The 17,871-nt window shown below is 55.4% G+C and overlaps 1 protein-coding gene across 1 annotated transcript; it reads left to right on the top strand.

The window, feature by feature from the left end:
• The first annotated feature begins 1,534 nt into the window (after positions 1–1,534).
• Positions 1,535–16,926, top strand: LOC142823218 (C-type lectin domain family 2 member D-like). The gene is made up of 6 exons (XM_075913838.1): positions 1,535–1,664; positions 7,905–8,122; positions 9,533–9,628; positions 12,461–12,636; positions 13,285–13,388; positions 16,069–16,926. Exons 2-6 carry the CDS (start codon positions 8,035–8,037, stop codon positions 16,205–16,207), a joined length of 603 nt encoding a protein of 200 aa, XP_075769953.1. The 5' UTR covers positions 1,535–1,664; positions 7,905–8,034; the 3' UTR covers positions 16,208–16,926.
• Positions 16,927–17,871: the final 945 nt, after the last annotated feature.

Below are 17,871 nucleotides of genomic sequence, written 5' to 3'. Positions count from 1 at the left end.
CTTTTTTCCGGCTTTTAGAAAAGCCGGAAAAGAGCGTCTACACTGGCCCCGATCCTCCGGAAAAAGCGCCCTTTTCCGGAGGATCTTATTCCTACTTCGAAGTTGGAATAAGATCCTCCGGAAAAGGGCGCTTTTTCTGGAGGATCAGGGCCAGTGTAGACGCTCTTTTCCGGCTTTTCTAAAAGCCGGAAAAAAGCGGCGGACATTTTTATTTAAATGCCACGGGGGATATTTAAATCCCCCGCGGATTTCCCTATTACGACTCGTGAAATTAACATGCCCCTTCCGGAAAAGGGGCCAATGTAGACAAGCCCAATGTGTTTGGAGAAAGTCAACATGGTTTCTGTTAAGGGAAATCCTGCCGCTAATCTGCTAGACTTTCTTGGGGGGGGGGGGGAGGGGTAGGTCAACAAACATGTGGACAAGGGGATCCAGTGGATATAGTGTACTTAGATTTACAGAAAGCCTTTGACAAGGTCCCTCACCAAAGGCTCTTAAGTAAATTAAGTTGTCATGGGATAAGAGGGAAGATCCTTTTGTGGATTGAGAACTGGTTAAAAGAGAAGAAACAAAGGGAATAAATGGTACATTTTCTGAGTGGAGAGGGATAACTAGTGTTCCCCAAGGGTCAGTCCTGGGACCAGTCCCATTCAACTTATTCATAAATATGATCAGGAGAAAGGGGTAAACAGTGAGGTGGCAAAATTTGCAGGTGATACCAAACTGCTGTGTGTGGTGGTCACTGCAATGTACGGCCTCCCCACTGCGCAACAACCCCCGCCCCCTCCAGTACAGGCAGGTCCCAGGGCACACGCAGCACCTGGTGCGCAGGGAAAACTCAGGCTCCGAGTCAGTCCCAGCCTCACGTTGTTACTCACAGCATCCCTCAGGCGAGCTGCTGTGAGCACAGCGGGATGGTTACAGGGCCTAGGCTGGGCGGGGGGGGGGGGGCGGTTACACGGATGGAAACTGCAGCGCGGGGACACACTCTCTCGCGGCGGTGGCCAGGCCCGTGTAGCGTTGACAGCTCCTGAGCGTTTGCCACTTGGCACTGTTTTGGGGGCACTGAGCGAGTGCAATAGTTCTTTTGCAGCCAGTGCCCCTCACCCTGCCCACACTGGGGAAGGGATAGCTCAGTGGGTTGAGCATTGGCCTGTGAAACCCAGGGTTGTGAGCTCAATCCTTGAGGAGGCCACTTGGGGCAAAAATCTGTCGGGGATGGTGCTTGGTCCTGCTGTGAAGGCAGGGGACTGGACTGGACTGATGATCTGTCAAGGTCCCTTCCAGTTCTAGGAGATGGGCATCTCCAGTCCTTTCATTTCTATTGCACTGAAGCAGCCGGGGCCTGCCCCGCCCCAGGGGAGGGACAGATAAGTCTGCGGTGCGCTGAGATACTCGCGGTGGCCGGGCTCAGGAGGGGACGGGCTGGGCTGTGTTGTGCTGTGCTGGCTGCGCGCTCATAGTGTCGGGCCAGGCTGCGCTGCGCGCTGATAGAACGGTCCCGCGGTCCCCGGTCCCGCCTCCCTCTGCTCTATCTTGGCCGGCCGCCAGGAGCACAGTGCCCCTCCCCGCAGGAGGCGGCGGCCGCCAGGAGCACAGTGCCCCGCGCAGGAGGCGCCGGGCTCGCGCTGTTGGCGGGTCCGCTCCGCGCTGCCGAGGGGCCGGTGAGCGGGGGACCCGCGCTGGGAGTATTGGGGGCTAGAGGGGGGGCGGCCGCAGAGCCGGGGGGCGGGGCGCTGTGGGGGGCAGGGAGGAACGAGGGGCTGGACGGCGCGGGGGGGGCGCGTTGTTGGGGGGGTCACCCCGTGTCGGGGGGTCACGCGGATAACGGGGGGGGGATTTGCTTCTCCCCGGGGCTGGGCCCGAGCTGCCGGGAGCGGAGCCGCTCGGGGCGGGTGTGACTTGGGGGGCAGCCCCACGGGCGGGTTTCGGGGCGCTCGGCCCCAACTGCCTCCCCTCCCCTTCCCCGCGGCGGGTCTGGGCGAGCGGCGCGGGGCGAGCCCGGGGCTCGGGCAGCCCCTGCTATGCCGGTGGTCACCGCCGGGGGCGCTGCGGGGCTCAGGCTGTTCGCGTGTCTGCCCGTTTCCCAATCGCTCCCCTGCTCGCCCCTCGCTGCAGCCTCCGCCCCCGGCCTGTCAGACGCTGACCCGCCCGGCTTCGCTCAGCCCCGGAGCCAGGCAGGGAGCTGGAGCCGGAGCCTGTTAAATGGGCGCTACAGGCTCCCCCCTGCACGGAGGGGCTGAGTTCATTTTCAGCATGATTAAAGGGGGGGGGGGGATCCAAAAAAAGTTTTTAAAATTCGCTCTCCCCCCCCCCCCCCCTCCCCCTTCACCTTCTGACTTCCCAGCCTTTAGGTTGGGACCCGGTCACATTTTCAGACTTTTTCTGTGTCCACAAAGCCTGGGAACTAAGGGTGTTAAAATGTGCCTATTCAGAGAAACACCTAGCAACTGACTCTTTTAGTAGTTCCCTGTTTAGGGGCCGGGGGGGGGGCACCGAATTGCCTTCCCCACCCATCCTCACCCAGAGGCAGCCCTGGGTCATCGTTAACCATTTCCACGTTTACTGGAAACAGCTGCTTTTTTTTTTTTTTAAGTGAAAGGTGAGATTCTCTTATTTGTTCGCACTTGTCACGTGGTTCGATTTTTAGATCCAATGGAAAGCAGAAGCAAAATTCAGGACAATGTAGCACTTTAAAGACTAGGCAGAGTCTTTCACTGTAGTCAGTGATAGAAATGTAGCCGTGTTAGTCTGGGGTAGTTGAAGCAAAATGCAGGACAATGTAGCACTTTAAAGACTAACAAGATGGTTTATTAGATGATGAGCTTTCGTGGGCCAGACCCACTTCCTCAGATCAAATAGTGGAAGAAAGTAGTCACAACCATATATAACCAAAGGATACAATTAAAAAAAATGAACAAATATGAAAAGGACAAATCACATTGCAGAACAGAAGGGGGATGCGGGGGGGTGGGAAGGGGGAGGAAGGAAGGTAAGTGTCTGTGAATTGCTGATATTAAAGGTAGGAAGAGTGGGATGTTTGTGAGTTAATGGTATTACAGGTGATAATTGGGGAAACTGTCTTGGTAATGGGTGAGAAAGTTCAAAGACTTGTTAAGTCCTTGTTGGCAAGTGTCGAATTTTAACATGAATGACAGTTCAGAGGATTCCCTTTCAAGTGCAGATGTAAAAGGTCTTTGTAGCAGAATGCAGGTGGCTAAGTCATTTAGAGAGTGTCCTTTCTGGTTAAAGTGGCAAGAAACTGTTTTCTCTTTGTGATCTTGTCTGATATCTGTTTTGTGGGCATTAATCCTTTGGCGAAGTGTCTGAGATGTTTGTCCAATGTACATAGCAGACGGACACTTTCGGCACATGATAGCGTAGATTATATTTCTGGATGCGCAGGAATATGTGTTCTTGATCTTATAACTCACTTGGTTAGGTCCAATAATGGTATCAGCAGAATGAATATGTGGACAAAGCTGGCAACGGGGTTTGTTGCAAGGGAAGGTACCAGGGTTGGTATTAGTGTGGTATGTCCTGTGGTGGTTGGTAAGAATCATCTTGAGGTTAGGTGGTTGTCTATAGGAGACTATGGGTCTGTCTGCCAGAGCCTCTTTGAGTATGGTATCCTGTTCCAATATAGGCTGTAGTTTATTGATAATGTGTTGGACAGGTTTAAGTTGGGGGTTGTAGGTGATGACAAGTGGTGTTCTATTGTTGGTTTTCTTGGGTCTGTCTTGAAGTAGATGGTTTCTAGGTATTCGTCTGGCTCTTTCAATTTGCTTTTTTGTTTCTCTGGGTGGGTAGTTGAGATTTATAAATGCTTGGTAGAGATCCTGAAGCTTCTGGTCTCTGTCAGTGGGGTTAGAGCAGATGCGGTTGTATCGAAGGGCTTGGCTATAGACGATGGATCGTGTGGTGTGTTCTGGATGGGAGCTGGATGCATGTAGGTAACTGTATGAGTCGGTGGGTTTTCTGTAGAGAGTGGTGTCTAATTTTCCATTGTTGATTTGTACGGTGGTGTCCAGGAAGTGGATCTCTCGTGTAGAATGGTCCAGGCTGAGGTTGATGGTGGGGTGTAGGTTGTTGAAATCTCTGTGGAATATCTCCAGTGTTTCTTGGCCATGTGTCCAGATCATAAAGATGTCATCGATGTACCGTAGGTAGAGGAGGGGTGAAAGGGGACGGGAGTTGAGGAAACGTTGTTCTAGGTCAGCCATAAAGATGTTAGCATACTGTGGGGCCATGCGTGTACCCATGGCTGTGCCGCTGATCTGGAGGTATAAGTTGTTCTCAAACTGGAAATAATTGTGGGTGAGAACAAAGTTACATAGGTCTGCTATCAGGTTGGCAGTAGTGTCCTCTGGGATAGTGTTTCTAATTGCTTGTAATCCGTCTTCATGTGGGATGTTGGTATATAGAGCTTCTACATCCATGGTGGCAAGGATGGTATTATTGGGGAGGTTATCGATGTTTTGTAGTTTCCTTAGGAAGTCAGTAGTGTCTCGGAGATAGCTGGGGGTATTGGTTACGAAGGGTTTGAGAAGAGTGTCTACATAGCTGGATAGACCAGTAGTGAGCGTGCCAATACCAGAGATGATGGGACGTCCGGGGTGCCCAGGTTTATGGATCTTGGGAAGTAGATAGAACAATCCTGGTCGGGGGTCAGAAGGTGATTATACTTCACCTGTATGCTACCTACAGTACCAGGCAGGAGACTGTGGTTCCTTTGATTCCCATCCTGTGGGGACACCAAGCAGCCCGGTGTGAAGAGGTCCATTGCTTCTAGTTACAACAAGCAGGACCTGTGGATCAATCCTGCTCCCTCACTCCCACTAATGATCTTTTTTACACCTGTATTCATACTCGACTTGGTCGTTCTAGTAATGTCTACCACTTAATTGTGTATTGCATTAAAATACCTATTAGGCTCATATTTGGGATACATCCTACTATTCAGGCTGTTCCAAAAATTATATACTTGATTAACAGTTCTATGGTTGTACCTGTGATTTTTTTGCTTATTAGAAATGTTATGTACCAGTTTCCCCTACTGTTCTTGGCATGGTTTCACTGTACCAATACTCCCTACACATGATTGTGTAAAGCACTCCTGACTCTCAAAGCCCCCTGCCTCCCACCCCCCCCCCGCCCCCCCCCACGGCCTGGCCTACATGCTTCTACGCACCAGACTTAAGTCAGGCCTGAGTTTGCTTTGTTAGAAATCTGCACTGTGGGCAAGACAGCCATCGTTAGTGCAGTCAAGGCAGGGGTGAACAATGCAGACGTTACTCTAGTCAAGAAGGGGTTGTCCAGGCTCCCCTACAGCCCTAAGGAGCTGGGCAGGGGCAGTATTTTTTTTTCTCCCCAGGTGAAGGGCTTATTTAGATTTGAGAGCCAATAAACAATTTGGCTTGTCCAGTATTTTTGCTGGTTTTGTATGTTGTGATGTCGAGTGAGTTACTGTTCCACTTTGTGAGTAAAAGGATGGTGCCTGGAAGTCCCAGGCAGTGTTCCCTATAAACTGGGTGATACGGCGACTACACAGGAGAGATTCCAGTGCTGCCCAGCTGACTAGCAGAATGCCCACAGCTAGATTCTGTGTTATACTGGTGGTGCACACTCACACATGCCTCAGTGCACAGAACAAAATTATTCTACACATGAATGACAAAAATCCACACATCGATTGGGAAAAATTAGGGGGAAACTTGTTCCAGACTGGAGGAGTGTGATCTAGTGGTCAGAGCATGTTGTAACCCTAATTCTGGGGGAAAGTTGCATGGCAGTTAAAACCCAGGATGGCTGGGTTCTATTCCTAGCTCTGCTACTGACCGACTGCACATGGCAGGATGTGAGTTGCTGCTGGAGTCTTAATTCCATCCTGTCTGTGAGGGCTGTAGCTGTAGCAAGCTCACCCAGAGCCCCTTGAGATCTGTGGAGAACAGGTTCTGTGCAAGTGCAAAGACTTGGTAATTTGTTGGTGTTTGCACAGGCCTTTGCATTCCTTATAGCAGTGTTTCTCAATCAGTGGAAGGGTACTTGGGAGAAGTCTGGAGAGAAGATATTTTTTGTTTTCAGTTTTACAGCATTTTATTATTTTTGTACTTTTTACACCCAAAAATGTCATTGCCCACCCAGCTAGGTATTGAGAGTACTATAATTTTTTTTTCCGAAAAGGGGTATTTTATATTTAAAAAAAAAAAAAAAAAAAGGGAGGGGGGTTGAGAAACACTGTCTTGCATCACATTTTACCTTGCAAAGCCCCTTCCCCTTTGTCTCCTACGGTAGGTTGGGGGTGGCCCAGCCATCCGAGTCAGTGATGTTTATACACTTACTTGACCGCTTGTACAGGGTGGTGTGATGGTTCTGTCATCTAAAGATGTTGTATATCCATTAATTGAATAGTCAAGTAACTGCATGAATTCATACTCTACAGTATCCAGGGGCAAGGGGGCAGCCAGTGCACTCCAGTGCCGCTCCCAAGGAGCCTGCTGCTGCTCTCTGTATCAGAGGCAGCAGTGCAGGGTGCTAAGCGGGAGCTGGTCCATGAGGGGAGCCATTTTAAAAACCAGCTCCCCATTGCCCCATTCTGCTGCCTCTGATACAGAGGCAGCAGTGCAGGGTGGCAGCAGCCCCTGTCTGGGGAAAGTCTGAGCTCCTAGACCTGGCGTGAGCCAGGACTGAGCCGGGTTGCCTTCCCGCCTACCTCTTAATACACTTTAAATGCAGAGCCACAGCAGGGGTAGTTCCCAGACCTGTTGCAAGCCAGGACTGAGCTGGGTTGCTGGCCAGCCTGCTAAAAATTTCCTGGCAGGATGGAGGGGAAAGTGGTCTTGCGTATTGGTTAATCGATCCCTACTATCAACCCTTGAGCACGGTGCTCCCGGCTTTAGAAACCAGCCACAGTGTAACTGGATAAGGTTGACTGAAATGGATTTGTGACACCGCAGCTTTGGACTTGTTGACTTAATTGCCTTGATTTTACTCTGTCCGCCGTTTGCCCCTGTCTGTTGCTTTTGCAGCTGCTGCTCCCCAACCTCCACCACCCCTCCTGTATGTGACTGGCTGTTGAGTGCAGGCGTTCCTGTGGGGAGGGAGGGGTTACTCTCCTCTCAGCCTGCAGGTGGGGGCCTGTCACTAGTGGGCAGATCCTCATAGTGGAGGAGGGGGGCAGTTGTGGAGCAGAGCAGGTTTCTGAAGCCCTGTGGGGGGGAAAGAGTGAGGGGGCTCCGGGGGCGGGGGGTCAAGTACCATGGCACTGCCACTGGCTGGGTTTGGATCTGGGCAGGGAGTGAGAAACCACAAATCCCCCCCCCCTCCCCCCCCCCGACTCCTGAGCAGTGTTCCTGTGAGCTGAGCATTGGGTGTCACTAACAATGTGAATGGGAAACTGGTTACCCATAGGCCTCGCCCTTAGTAAGTGATACGTACCCGGTCCTGGGTAACGGGTACCTGGGAGCAGTCCCCTGCCTGCAGCCTGGGATATGCAGAGGGTTACTCCAGCCCTGCCAGGCCCCACCATGGGAAATGGACGTCCCATGCAGGGGGCAGGAAGCAGTCAGATTGGAGCAGTCCCTGCCTGGGATTGGTGTGGGTGCGTTCCAGCTCAGAAACCCTCAAGCTAACAACCCTGCCTGCCCCCTTTTCATCAGTTAACTGGTTAAACTTAACCTTTGACTGGTTAACAAAATACACAGAATTTTACATCCCTGGTGCCACCCAGGAGAGATTCCAATGCGGCCCGGCTGCTTGGCAGAGCGCCCACAGTCAGCAGTATCTGTTCCTACCAGTGGTGCACATACCTTGGTGCCCAGAACAAAATTGATTCTACACATGGGTGGAAAAAGAATTAGAGGGAACATTGCCCCTGAGCTGTCCTGCTTGGTCTCCGCTTCCAGCTTGGCCAGGGAGTCCGGAGCAGGGAAGGAGCCAGGGCCAGGACCTGCCGGGCCGCACTTTGCTGCTGCTGCATCGGACCCACTACACAGAGGAGCTGATCATCCTCAGCTGGAGCGCGGCGGCGAGACCATGGAGGCAGCAGCTGGGCACCCTGAGAGCCAAGTGTGGCTGCAGGAGGTTATTGCCAAAGGACTCCTGGAGAACAGAGAGCAGCCAGGTAATGGGGTGTTGCTACCAGGAACCGGGCTGGAGAGAGACTCTGGGGCTGCAAAAGGCTGGGTGCAGGGGCAAGGGCTGCCTTGTCCTCAGCCCCTGTCCCTGCCTTGTCCCCCTTTTCCCCTTAGGACTGGCAGCGGGAGACCCATGGGGAGCCCAGGAACATGCAGGGAGCCATGCTGGGCGGGGGGGCAAGAGCAGCCCCTGGCCTATATCCCTGCCCCTCTGGCTTCTGACCCACGGCAGGTGCAGGGTCTGTGGCTGCCCATCCCTGTGGCTCTTGCCATGGCCTGGCTCTGAGGCCCCATTCCCCAGCCAGAACCAGTTCATGGTAACCGCTCCAAGGGCAGCTGTGGGGAGCCATGGACCCAGCTTCTACCCTGCGGGGTAGGGCATGTGGGGGGGGCATGGCCATGAGCCTGGGGCTGCTCGCAATGCCCCTACCCCAGATAAGTGGGGAGGCCCAAGTTGACAAGGAAGCTGCTGGAGGTTGGGCCGTGGGATGGGTCCTCCTCTGGCCTAATGACTCAGCCCTGCTTCCTGCTGGCTGGTTTCTCCCACCCGATCTCCCCTGGCCAGCCCCGTTGCCCCCGACGAACCCCCATCTCCTCCCACCAGCCCTGCTTCCCCCTGGCTGGTTCCCCCACCAACCCTGCTTCCGGTGGCCAGTTCTCCCCCCCTCCTCTCGATCTCCTCTGGCCAGCACCGCTGCCCCTGATGAGCTCCCCCCCACACTCCCGCCAACCCTGCTTCCCACCAGCCGCCCCCCTTCTCCTGGCCAGCCCTGCCTGCCTCCCAGCCGGTCCCTCTACCCCCATCTGAGATCAAGTGCGTCGGGTATTTTTTTAGCTCACCTGGTAACCCTAGGGGCAGGGCCCTGCCTCCCCACATCTGGGAAGGTTCCACTGCCCCGACACAGATGGTTTTCCCCCACCACCCATGGGAGGGCTGCATGGGGCTGGATCCCCCAGGGCTCTCAGTGCCCCAATCCCTGGACCCAGTGGCTGGCTGGCACATACAGTGCTGGGCACGTGGCTGGGCAGCCCTGTGATAGCCCTGACCCCTCTCGGCCTGGTTCCTTCTCCCCCTTCTGCTGCGTGGTGCCCGGGTGAGACCCCGTGTGCGGGGACGGGCGCTGGGCAGGGGGGCTCCTGCCACCGGAACATGCGGGTCCTTATCTCTGTGCCCTGAGCTCACCGGCTTGGCTGGCAGTGCGGGGGGGGGGCGCTGGGCTGAGGGGGGAGGGGCTGTTCTGCCAGCCCCAGCCTGCCTGAGCCCCCGGGTGCCTCTCCCAGAGCGTCTGGCAGGAGGTGTGAGGGGCAGAACGGGGCGTGTTCTAGGGCAGCCCCAGCTCGGTGCTGTCAGTGAGACGCGGCCTCGCGGCCCGGCCTGACGGGTCCCTCTCTTTCAGAGCCTCGCGGTAACTGCAACAAGCGATCAGTCGCCCTCGGAATCATCCTCGGAGTTATGTTCTTAGGTCTTCTCGTCACTGTTATTGCCCTGGCAGGTGAGTTCTGAGCCTCCCCTCCCCCCCCCAACCCCCTCTCTGCACGTCCCACCCCCTGGGGTTGCCCCAGTCACAGTGTCTCCTCCTGGCCTGTCTGGCTCCTGCCCCTGGGACAGAGGGTACCTGGGGGATGCTCCTCCCAGAGCCACCTCCCAGGCCCTGTCCTGGGCACTCGCTGTGGGGGAAGGGGCTGACTGACACTGCCCCCCCCCCCCCCCCGAGTCCATCTCTGAGCAAGTGGGGTCCCAGTGACTATTGTTGGGCTCCAGACACAGTCTGAGGGGTGGGGGGGATGATTGACGGGGCGGGGGCAGGGCATAGATGGGCCCTCTGCCTGCAGCCTGTCCCCTGAGGCACCAGCCTGGCCTTCCTGGGTCCCCACATCGTTCCCAGGGCCGGGCTGGCAGGTGCTGCCCAGGACTGAAGTGAGCCTGGGAATGTTGATTCCTTGATAAAATGGAATTGGTGCAAATGGGTGACATCAGGGCACTGCAGGGTATGGAAAGGGGCCTGCACTGGGGCCGGTCCCTGCAGTACGTGACCAGAGCGGCACTTGCTGCACCAGCACCTCTGTGTGAGCGGTTCGCACGGACGAAGCTTTCTCGAATTCTTTTCCCATACGTGTGCAGAATAAATGTTCTGTGCACTGAGGCAGGTGCAGATGTGCACCACCTGCAGCAACACACACTGCTTCTGTGGGCGCCCTGCTTGTCAGTGGGGCGACACCTGAATTTCCCTGGGTGGCCGCCCAAGTGCTCTGCTCACACTTACAGGGGGCACTGCTCACCATTACCACACAAGTTCAGCAGGCCTGTTGCAGGCAGCATTGGCTCATGGCGTGTAAGGTGAGAGCTGGGATCTTGGGGCTCCACCCAGCTGAGTGCAGGGAGCCCAGAACATGGATGGGGATGGCACCAGTCAGAGGCTCCCAGCCCTGAACGGCTCCTTGCAGTGCCCTGGCCCTCCCAGGCAGTACGGGAAGGGGCCCCCAGGCCTGGCACCCTGGGAGCCATATACGCCCATGTCCAGCTCTGGTCTGTACAGGGTGTGAAACCTGAAATTGTGCCTCTGGAGCAGCCCCCTGAGATCAGACACACAAAGCACACGCTGAGCGGCACCAGGAAGCATCGTACGCGAGGCCTGCCCCGCTCCAGCCGTGCGCCAGCACTAGTGCGAACAGCACCCTGCACTGTGACCTCTCTGGAGGATACAGGCCTTGGATCCCCCTGCCCCAGCGGCTAATGGCCCCCAGACCCGAGTGTGTCCCAGCCACAGGGGAAGGCTACAAACCAGCTACAGAGTCGCTGGGGCAAGTGCACAAAATGGCTGGAGGGGTTTGCAGCAGACTCCTCCCCGTGCCAGATTCCCCTGAGGCTGAGTGTGAGCAGGAGTGATTCGGGGGAGGGGTCGGGGTGGAGGGAGGGACGGGAAATCCCGAACTCACATGGTGTATGGAATGGAGATGTCAGTGTTTATTTGAGTATCCTGTGGCGGCAACAAATGATCAGTTAGTTGATTCCTAAAATGCTCCCTCAGCAGGGCCGGCAGCCAGTGCAATCCGAGGCGGCAGTGTGGGGTGCCAGAGCTGGGCCGTAAGGGGAGCCCGGGCCCACCGCCGACAGAGGCTGCTCCAGCATCCTGACCGCGCCTCCACCAGCCTCCCCGTGCTGCTGTCTCTGATACAGAGGAAGCCGCGCAGGGGGTGGAAGGGCAGGCAGCTCTGGAGCTGGCTACTGAGCCGACTCCTCCTGATCACTGGCTCCCGCCTGCCCCCCTCGAGGCAGTGGGGGTGGGGGGAAGGGAGCTCTGCAGAACTGGCACATGCACAGAGCTGGTTGAAAAGCCATTTCTCTGTGTCGACTCCTAGAGCCTGCCTCCCTCATTCCCCCGGGCTGCTGCCACTGATAGGGAGGCAGCATCACGGGGGGCAGGCGGCTCCATGGGAGCCCATACGTGTGGGGAGCTGGCTTAAAAGCTTCCTCCTACTGGCCCCCCTCACCCTCCGTGGTGCTGCCTCTCCACAAAGGCAGCAGCATGGGAGTTGGGGGGCAGGAGACTCTGTTATCCGATGATCCTGGGGAGTTTAACAAGCTGGCTCCTCCCAGCACCGGCTCCCACCTGCCCCCTGCTGCTGCTTCTATGGGAGGCATTGGGGGGGAGGGGAACTCAGTGGGAACTGGCGTGTCCTTGGCGGACAGTCGCTGCACTTCTCAAAGCAGGTGAGTAACTGAGAGTTGTGTGTCTGGCCCTAGGACTCGTTCCTGGGCTGCTCTGAGCTGTCCCTCTCCCGGGCTGGGTGTGTCCCTTCCCCCCCCCGGAAAATGTCTCCCTCCAGGCGTCTCCCTCGCCCTGCGTCTGGCTGTGCTGGGAGCTCCGGGCAGCGGGCGCTCGGCCTGGCGAAGGGCAGGGAGTTTGTTCCCTCCCACCCCATAGCCCCCTCCTGGGCAGCCCAGAGCAGGGCAGGGGAGGGGCAGTGGCCCAGGCGAGCAGAGCTCCTCGGGGAACCATCCTGGCCAACCCTGCTGAACCCACCTCTCCTGCCTGCTGCACCCCTGCCACCCTCGTTGTGACCCGCAGCCTGGGGGCTTAGACACATGAACCCTTTGTCAGCTGCTTCCCCGTTGAACCTGAACTGAGACAGTGGCCTGGTGAGACCCGCGACCGGTCACCCCCCTCAGGGGCTGGATTCCCAGCGTCCTCCTGGCTCCTTATACCCCTCCCCTCTCAGCACCTGCCAGGGTCAGAGGTGTCTCAGCAGCCTGGGGCACCGGGATCATTTCTCCCCACCCACGGGCAGGTCTCCTCACCCCACCTCTTCCTGTCTCATTTCAGTGTCGTTATCTGGGCGCGCTCCAGCTGTGCAGGGCCCCGCGTGCCTGGACAGCTGGGTCGGCTACCAGGGGAAATGCTTCTATTTCTCCGAGGGTGAAGGGAACTGGCCCGACAGCCGGAGCCGCTGCTCTGCCCTGGGGGCCTCCCTGTCTGGGATTGACACCCTGCAGGAAATGGTGAGAGACTCGTCGCACTGGCCTGGCCTGGGCTCTGCCCTGTGGGTGAGGAGCAGCTCAGAGCCCAGAGCCAATGGACTTTCCAGCTGCTGAATGCCTGGCCGGGCTGGGCCCAGGCCCCTCTGGTGTCAGTGACGGGCAAATCAGCCACTGTCAGGCCTGTCAGCAGGAGATGCCCCTCTGGGGCTGGGCTGACCCCGGTGTCTGATGGGCTGCCTGGGGCTGGAGGGGGCTGAGACCCCAGCACAGATGGAAGAGCCAGTGCCCCTGGGGAGGGGAAGAGCAGCCTGCTGAGGTGGGGGAGGGGTCCCCTTAGACCTGGCCCCTCCCAGCATCCCCAGCGCTGATCATCTCTCTCCTTCCCCGGGGAGGGCTGGAGGGAGCCCAGCTGCCCTGTCAGGCGAGGGTTTCACACAGAGCCTGGCCTGGCCTGAGGGGTGGGGGGAGGGTAGGACCCAGCCCTGGGGAGGTAGGGGGGGGTTAATACTGAATTACCCAGCGCTGGGCAAAGAGGGAGGGGAAAATCCCCAGCCCCCCCCCCCCCCCCCGGGAACACTCAGACCCCTCTGTGCTCCCCTGGGATTCCCTGCCCAGAGCTGGGGAGCAGCAGCATCGGGCCCTGACACCCCTCCCCCTCGGCTGTTCTAGGCTTTCCTGCTGCGCTACAAAGGCACCTCTGACTATTGGATCGGCCTCTGGAGGGACCCAGGGCAGCCTTGGAAATGGGCCAACAACACCGAATTCAACAACCTGTGAGTCTTTGCCCCCCTTTCTGTGAGCTCCCTGGGCTTTGGGTCCCTGGTGTTTGAGGTGCCGAGTTCAGCCAGTGCTGTGGGAATTGTCAGGGTATGTCTACACTAACCCCCTAGTTCGAACTAGAGTGGCTAATGTAGGCATTTGAAGTTGCAAATGAAAACTGGGATTTAAATATCCTGGGCTTTATTTGCATCTTCCCGTCTGGGCACCATTTTTAAATCCCCCTAGTCTGAACTAACTGCCCGTGGCTACACGCAGCAGTCAAACGTTAACTCGAAGTAAGTCCTTTGTTTGGATTAACTGTTACACCTCATTGCAGCAGGAGTAACAGTTAATCTGAACTAAGGATTTAGTTCGGATTAACTTCTGAGTGCCACGTGTAGCCACGGGCAGTCAATTCGACCTATGGGGCATTTAAAAATGGCGCCCGCGTGGGAACATGCAAATGAAGCCCGGGATATTTAAATCCAGGGCTTCATTTGCAAGTTCGAATGCCTACATTAGCCGCCCTAGTTCGAACTAGGGGGCTAGTGTAGACATACCCTCTGGCTGTGTCTAGACTGACCACTTTTTCCGGAAAAGCAGCTGCTTTTCCGGAAAAACTTGCCAGCTGTCTACACTGGCCGCTTGAATTTATGCGAAAGCACTGATGATCTCATGTAAGATTGTCAGTGTTCTTGCGGAAATACTGTGCTGCTCCCGTTCGGGCAAATGTCTTTTTCCGAAAAACTTTTGCACAAAAGTGCCAGTGTAGACAGCAGAGATTTGTTTTCCGCAAAAAGGCCCCTATCACGAAAATGGCGATCAGGGCTTTTTTGCGAAAAGCGCATCTAGATTGGCCACGGACGCTTTTCCGCAAAAAGTGCTTTTGCAGAAAAGCATCCTGCCAATCTAGACACGCTTTTCCGAAAATGCTTTTAACGGAAAACTTTTCCGTTAAAAGCATTTCCGGAAAATCATGCCAGTCTAGACGTAGCCTGTAAGACAGTCCTTTAGCATCTAAAATCTAAAGGTTTATTAAAGAAAGAAAAGCATGAGAGTAAGGTTGTGAAGGAGAATCTCCCAGTTCTCGATGCAGGCTCTCAGCAGAGATGTTACAAACTGCTGGCTTAAAAGTCTCTGGTGTACATCCTATGTCAGGATGGGCCAACGATTCTTCACGACTCTCTGTCCCTCTCAAGGCTGCATCTGGGATCAGTAGCAGAATTGAAGGCAGGAAGGCGATTGCCACATGGCATTTTATATCCATTCCTGGTAACTTCGAAGCTGGAGCAGGTCACATGGCCCAGTGACCTACCCCTGTGTCCCAAGTCAGCAGTCATGATATTGGCTGGTTTGCAGGTCCACATTCCTCAGGTGTGAGAGCCTTGTCCCTGGAGCTTTGCTAATTAGCATAGTCACTGACTGAACATTCCTGGCCCATTGCTCTGGCTCAGACAGAGAAATTTCCAGCATTAACACAGAGCACGTTTATAACTCCACATACAGATATTATACAAGTACGTGAACAACATACGTAAAATCAGTAGAACACAAGCTTTCATTTGACATCTCACATGGCCCCCTTTGTACAGACTTTGGGGTAAACACCCCCCCCTCCCCTTTGGGTGCAGCAGTGATCTGGCTTCTTCCCTTAAAATCCAGTAATGTGACAGTGGGACATAAATGATTGCAAGTGAAAACACTCAGACCAAAGAAAGTTACTAAGAAAAAACAAAACACGCCAGCGAATCCTAAAATACAAAGGCTGGGTCTACACTACACCCCTGTCGGCAGAGGGATGTAAATAAAGCACATTGAAAGTGCAAATGAAGTGGGGATTTAAATATCCCACGCTTCATTAGCATAATCACGTTCTGGTGCTGTTTTGAAAAAATGCCATTTCGTAACTGAAACTGCAGCTTAGACAGTTCTGCCGGCGGGGTGATTTTTCGATAGATCCTGTACTCCTTGTGCTGTTATCAGGTGGGGGCTGGGTTAGTCTCTCTCTGGGACACATCTCAGGCCCCCCAGAACCAGGGGCTGGAGGTCTGGGGGTGGGGAGATCCCAGCTTGCCCAGAGTGGTGCTGGGCCTCTTCCCAGCCCGGCACCTGTTACTGAGTAGCCAGGATGGGTCAATGGGGGACGATTTGCCTGTGGGCCGGGATCCCGCCCTGTGCCTAGGTGGGTTGTGCTGGGTCCAGCTCTGGCGGGAAGCTGGGTATGAGCGGCTGGGTCTGCTGGGGTCTGTGTTGCTGCCGTTTAGCTCCAGCCTCCCCAGCGCAGCCTGGTCTGCTGGGTCCCCGGCATGAGAGCTGATGTTAAGTGCCGGGGGAGCCTGGCCCCAGCTCTTCTGTGCAGTGTCCCTGCTGCTCCCCTGGAGCCCGTGCTCAGGGCAGTTTGGGCGCTGGGGCAGCTGCTTGGGGATCAGGAACTGGGGTTTAAACATCCCCTCGGCGTAAATGCTCCATGGAGGCCAGTTCTTCTTAGAACCTCGCCTGGCCCCACTGCTCCCTGTGGAACTGTCCCCTGCAGCTGGGGGGGCAAGGCTGGGGCCTGGTGCCGGTGCAGGAAGGGAACTGAGGGGCTGTAAATGCAGCAGCTTCCTGCCCTGTGAGAGTGTCGCCCCCTGTCTGTGACCGATGGGAAACACCCGGCTCCTGCCTCACACCCGCTCCCTGGCTTCTGTCCTGCAGGTTTGTGATCGGAGGAGATGGTGACTGTGCTTATCTGAATGAGAAAAAGGTTGCCAGCTCACGGTGCACTGGTGACTTGCCCTGGATCTGCAGCAAACCTGATGTATTTACAGCAGCAAAGGAGACTCCAGCGGGATGAGGCTCGTAACAGGAGTGTTGGACAATTGGCCCTGGGAAGGCTGGACTGGTCTTTCTTCAGCATCACACCTGAGCCTTTCCAGAGTGTCAGGGGCTGCTCTGAGCCTCTCTGGGTGAAAACCACAAAAGAACATAAGAACGACCATATTGTGTCAAACCAAAGGTCCACCATTTCATTTGGTGTCCTCTAGTTCTTCTATTATGGGAACTAATAAATAACTTTTCTTTATCAGCCCTCTCCACACCACTCATGATTTTATAGACCTCTATCATATCCCCCCTCAGTCTCCTCTTTTCTAAACTGAAAAGTCCCAGTCGCTTTAACCTCTCCTCATATGGGACCCGTTCCAAACCCCTAATCATTTTAGTTGCCCTTTTCTGAACCCTTTCCAAGGCCAAAATATATTTTTTGAGGTGAGGAGACCACATCTGTACACAGTATTCAAGATGTGGGTGTACCATAGTTTTATACAGGGGCAGTAAGATATTCTGGGTCTTATTTTCTATCCCTTTCCTAATAATTCCTAGCATCCTATTTGCCTTTTTAACCGCCGCTGCACTCTGTGTGGAAGTTTTTAGAGAACTGTCCACGATAACTTCAAGATCTCTTTCCTGATTTGTCGTAGCCAAATTAGCCCCCATCATACTGTACGTATAGTTGGGGTTATTTTTCCCGATGTGCATTTCTTTACACTTATCCACATTAAATTTCATTTTCCATTTTGTTGCCCAATCACTCAGTTTGGTGAGATCTTCTTGGAGTCCCTCACAGTCTGCTTCTGTCTTGACTATCCTAAACAGTTTGGTATCATCTGCAAACTTTACTACCTCACTGCTTACCCCTTGTGACGTAGTTGGGGTACTTGCTGGGCTGTGGTGACCCCTGCTGTCTGGAGCAAGACCCAGCAAGGAAAGCCTCACTATGCAAAGGTAATGCCAAACTTGTTGAACCAGTGGCCAGACACCCCCCATGGAGAAGAACAAAGGAAGGTGGATGCTGCCCTGGCTGGGGGGCAGGGCTGGAAGAGGGTTAGTTAGATCCTGGCTGGAAGGCAGGGAATAAGGAGCTGGGGAGGGGGCTGGGACTCCCCTATCTCAAGGGGGGCACTGAGGCCTCTTAGCCCCAGTTCCTGTAACCAGATTACATCTGTGCTGCGCTGTGCTGGAGGAGCAATAAACCACCCTCAATTCCACTGGCTGGTGCAGTCTGTTTGTGCCATTTTGGGGTGCAGGAGTCGGGGAACCCCCAACGCGCCGTCACACTGGTGTTAGAAGTGGGATCCACTGCACCCCGTGGATGAAGCTCCCAGCGGCAAGCGACAAGGCGCCGTAGAAGCAAGAGCCCTGGAGCCAAGCATGCTGGAGGCAGAGCGAAGCAGTTCCGGGGAATCGTGGGGCGCTGCAGCACTAGACTGGTGAGTCTGCACCAAGGGGACCAGCGGGCAGATGGCCTACGCCCGACTCTTGAAGGCAGAGCTGGTGGGGCTGTGCAGAGAGAGGGGCTTGCCTGTGCGGAAAGCAACCAAGGCCCAGCTGATTACCCAGCTGGAAGATAATGACCAGCCACAGGGCCAGGATCTTGTCCCCAGGGGAAGCAGCCAGACCCCCCCTGAGAGTGTGTCAGGCTCAGAGAGGGGGAGGAGCGCTGGAACCCACCGGAGAGAT

The sequence above is a fragment of the Pelodiscus sinensis genome, chromosome 32 (assembly GCF_049634645.1).
Source record: "Pelodiscus sinensis isolate JC-2024 chromosome 32, ASM4963464v1, whole genome shotgun sequence".
Lineage (NCBI taxonomy): Eukaryota > Metazoa > Chordata > Testudines > Trionychidae > Pelodiscus > Pelodiscus sinensis.
The sequence above is the reverse complement of the archived record's forward strand: the minus strand, read 5'-3'. Positions and strand labels throughout refer to the sequence as shown.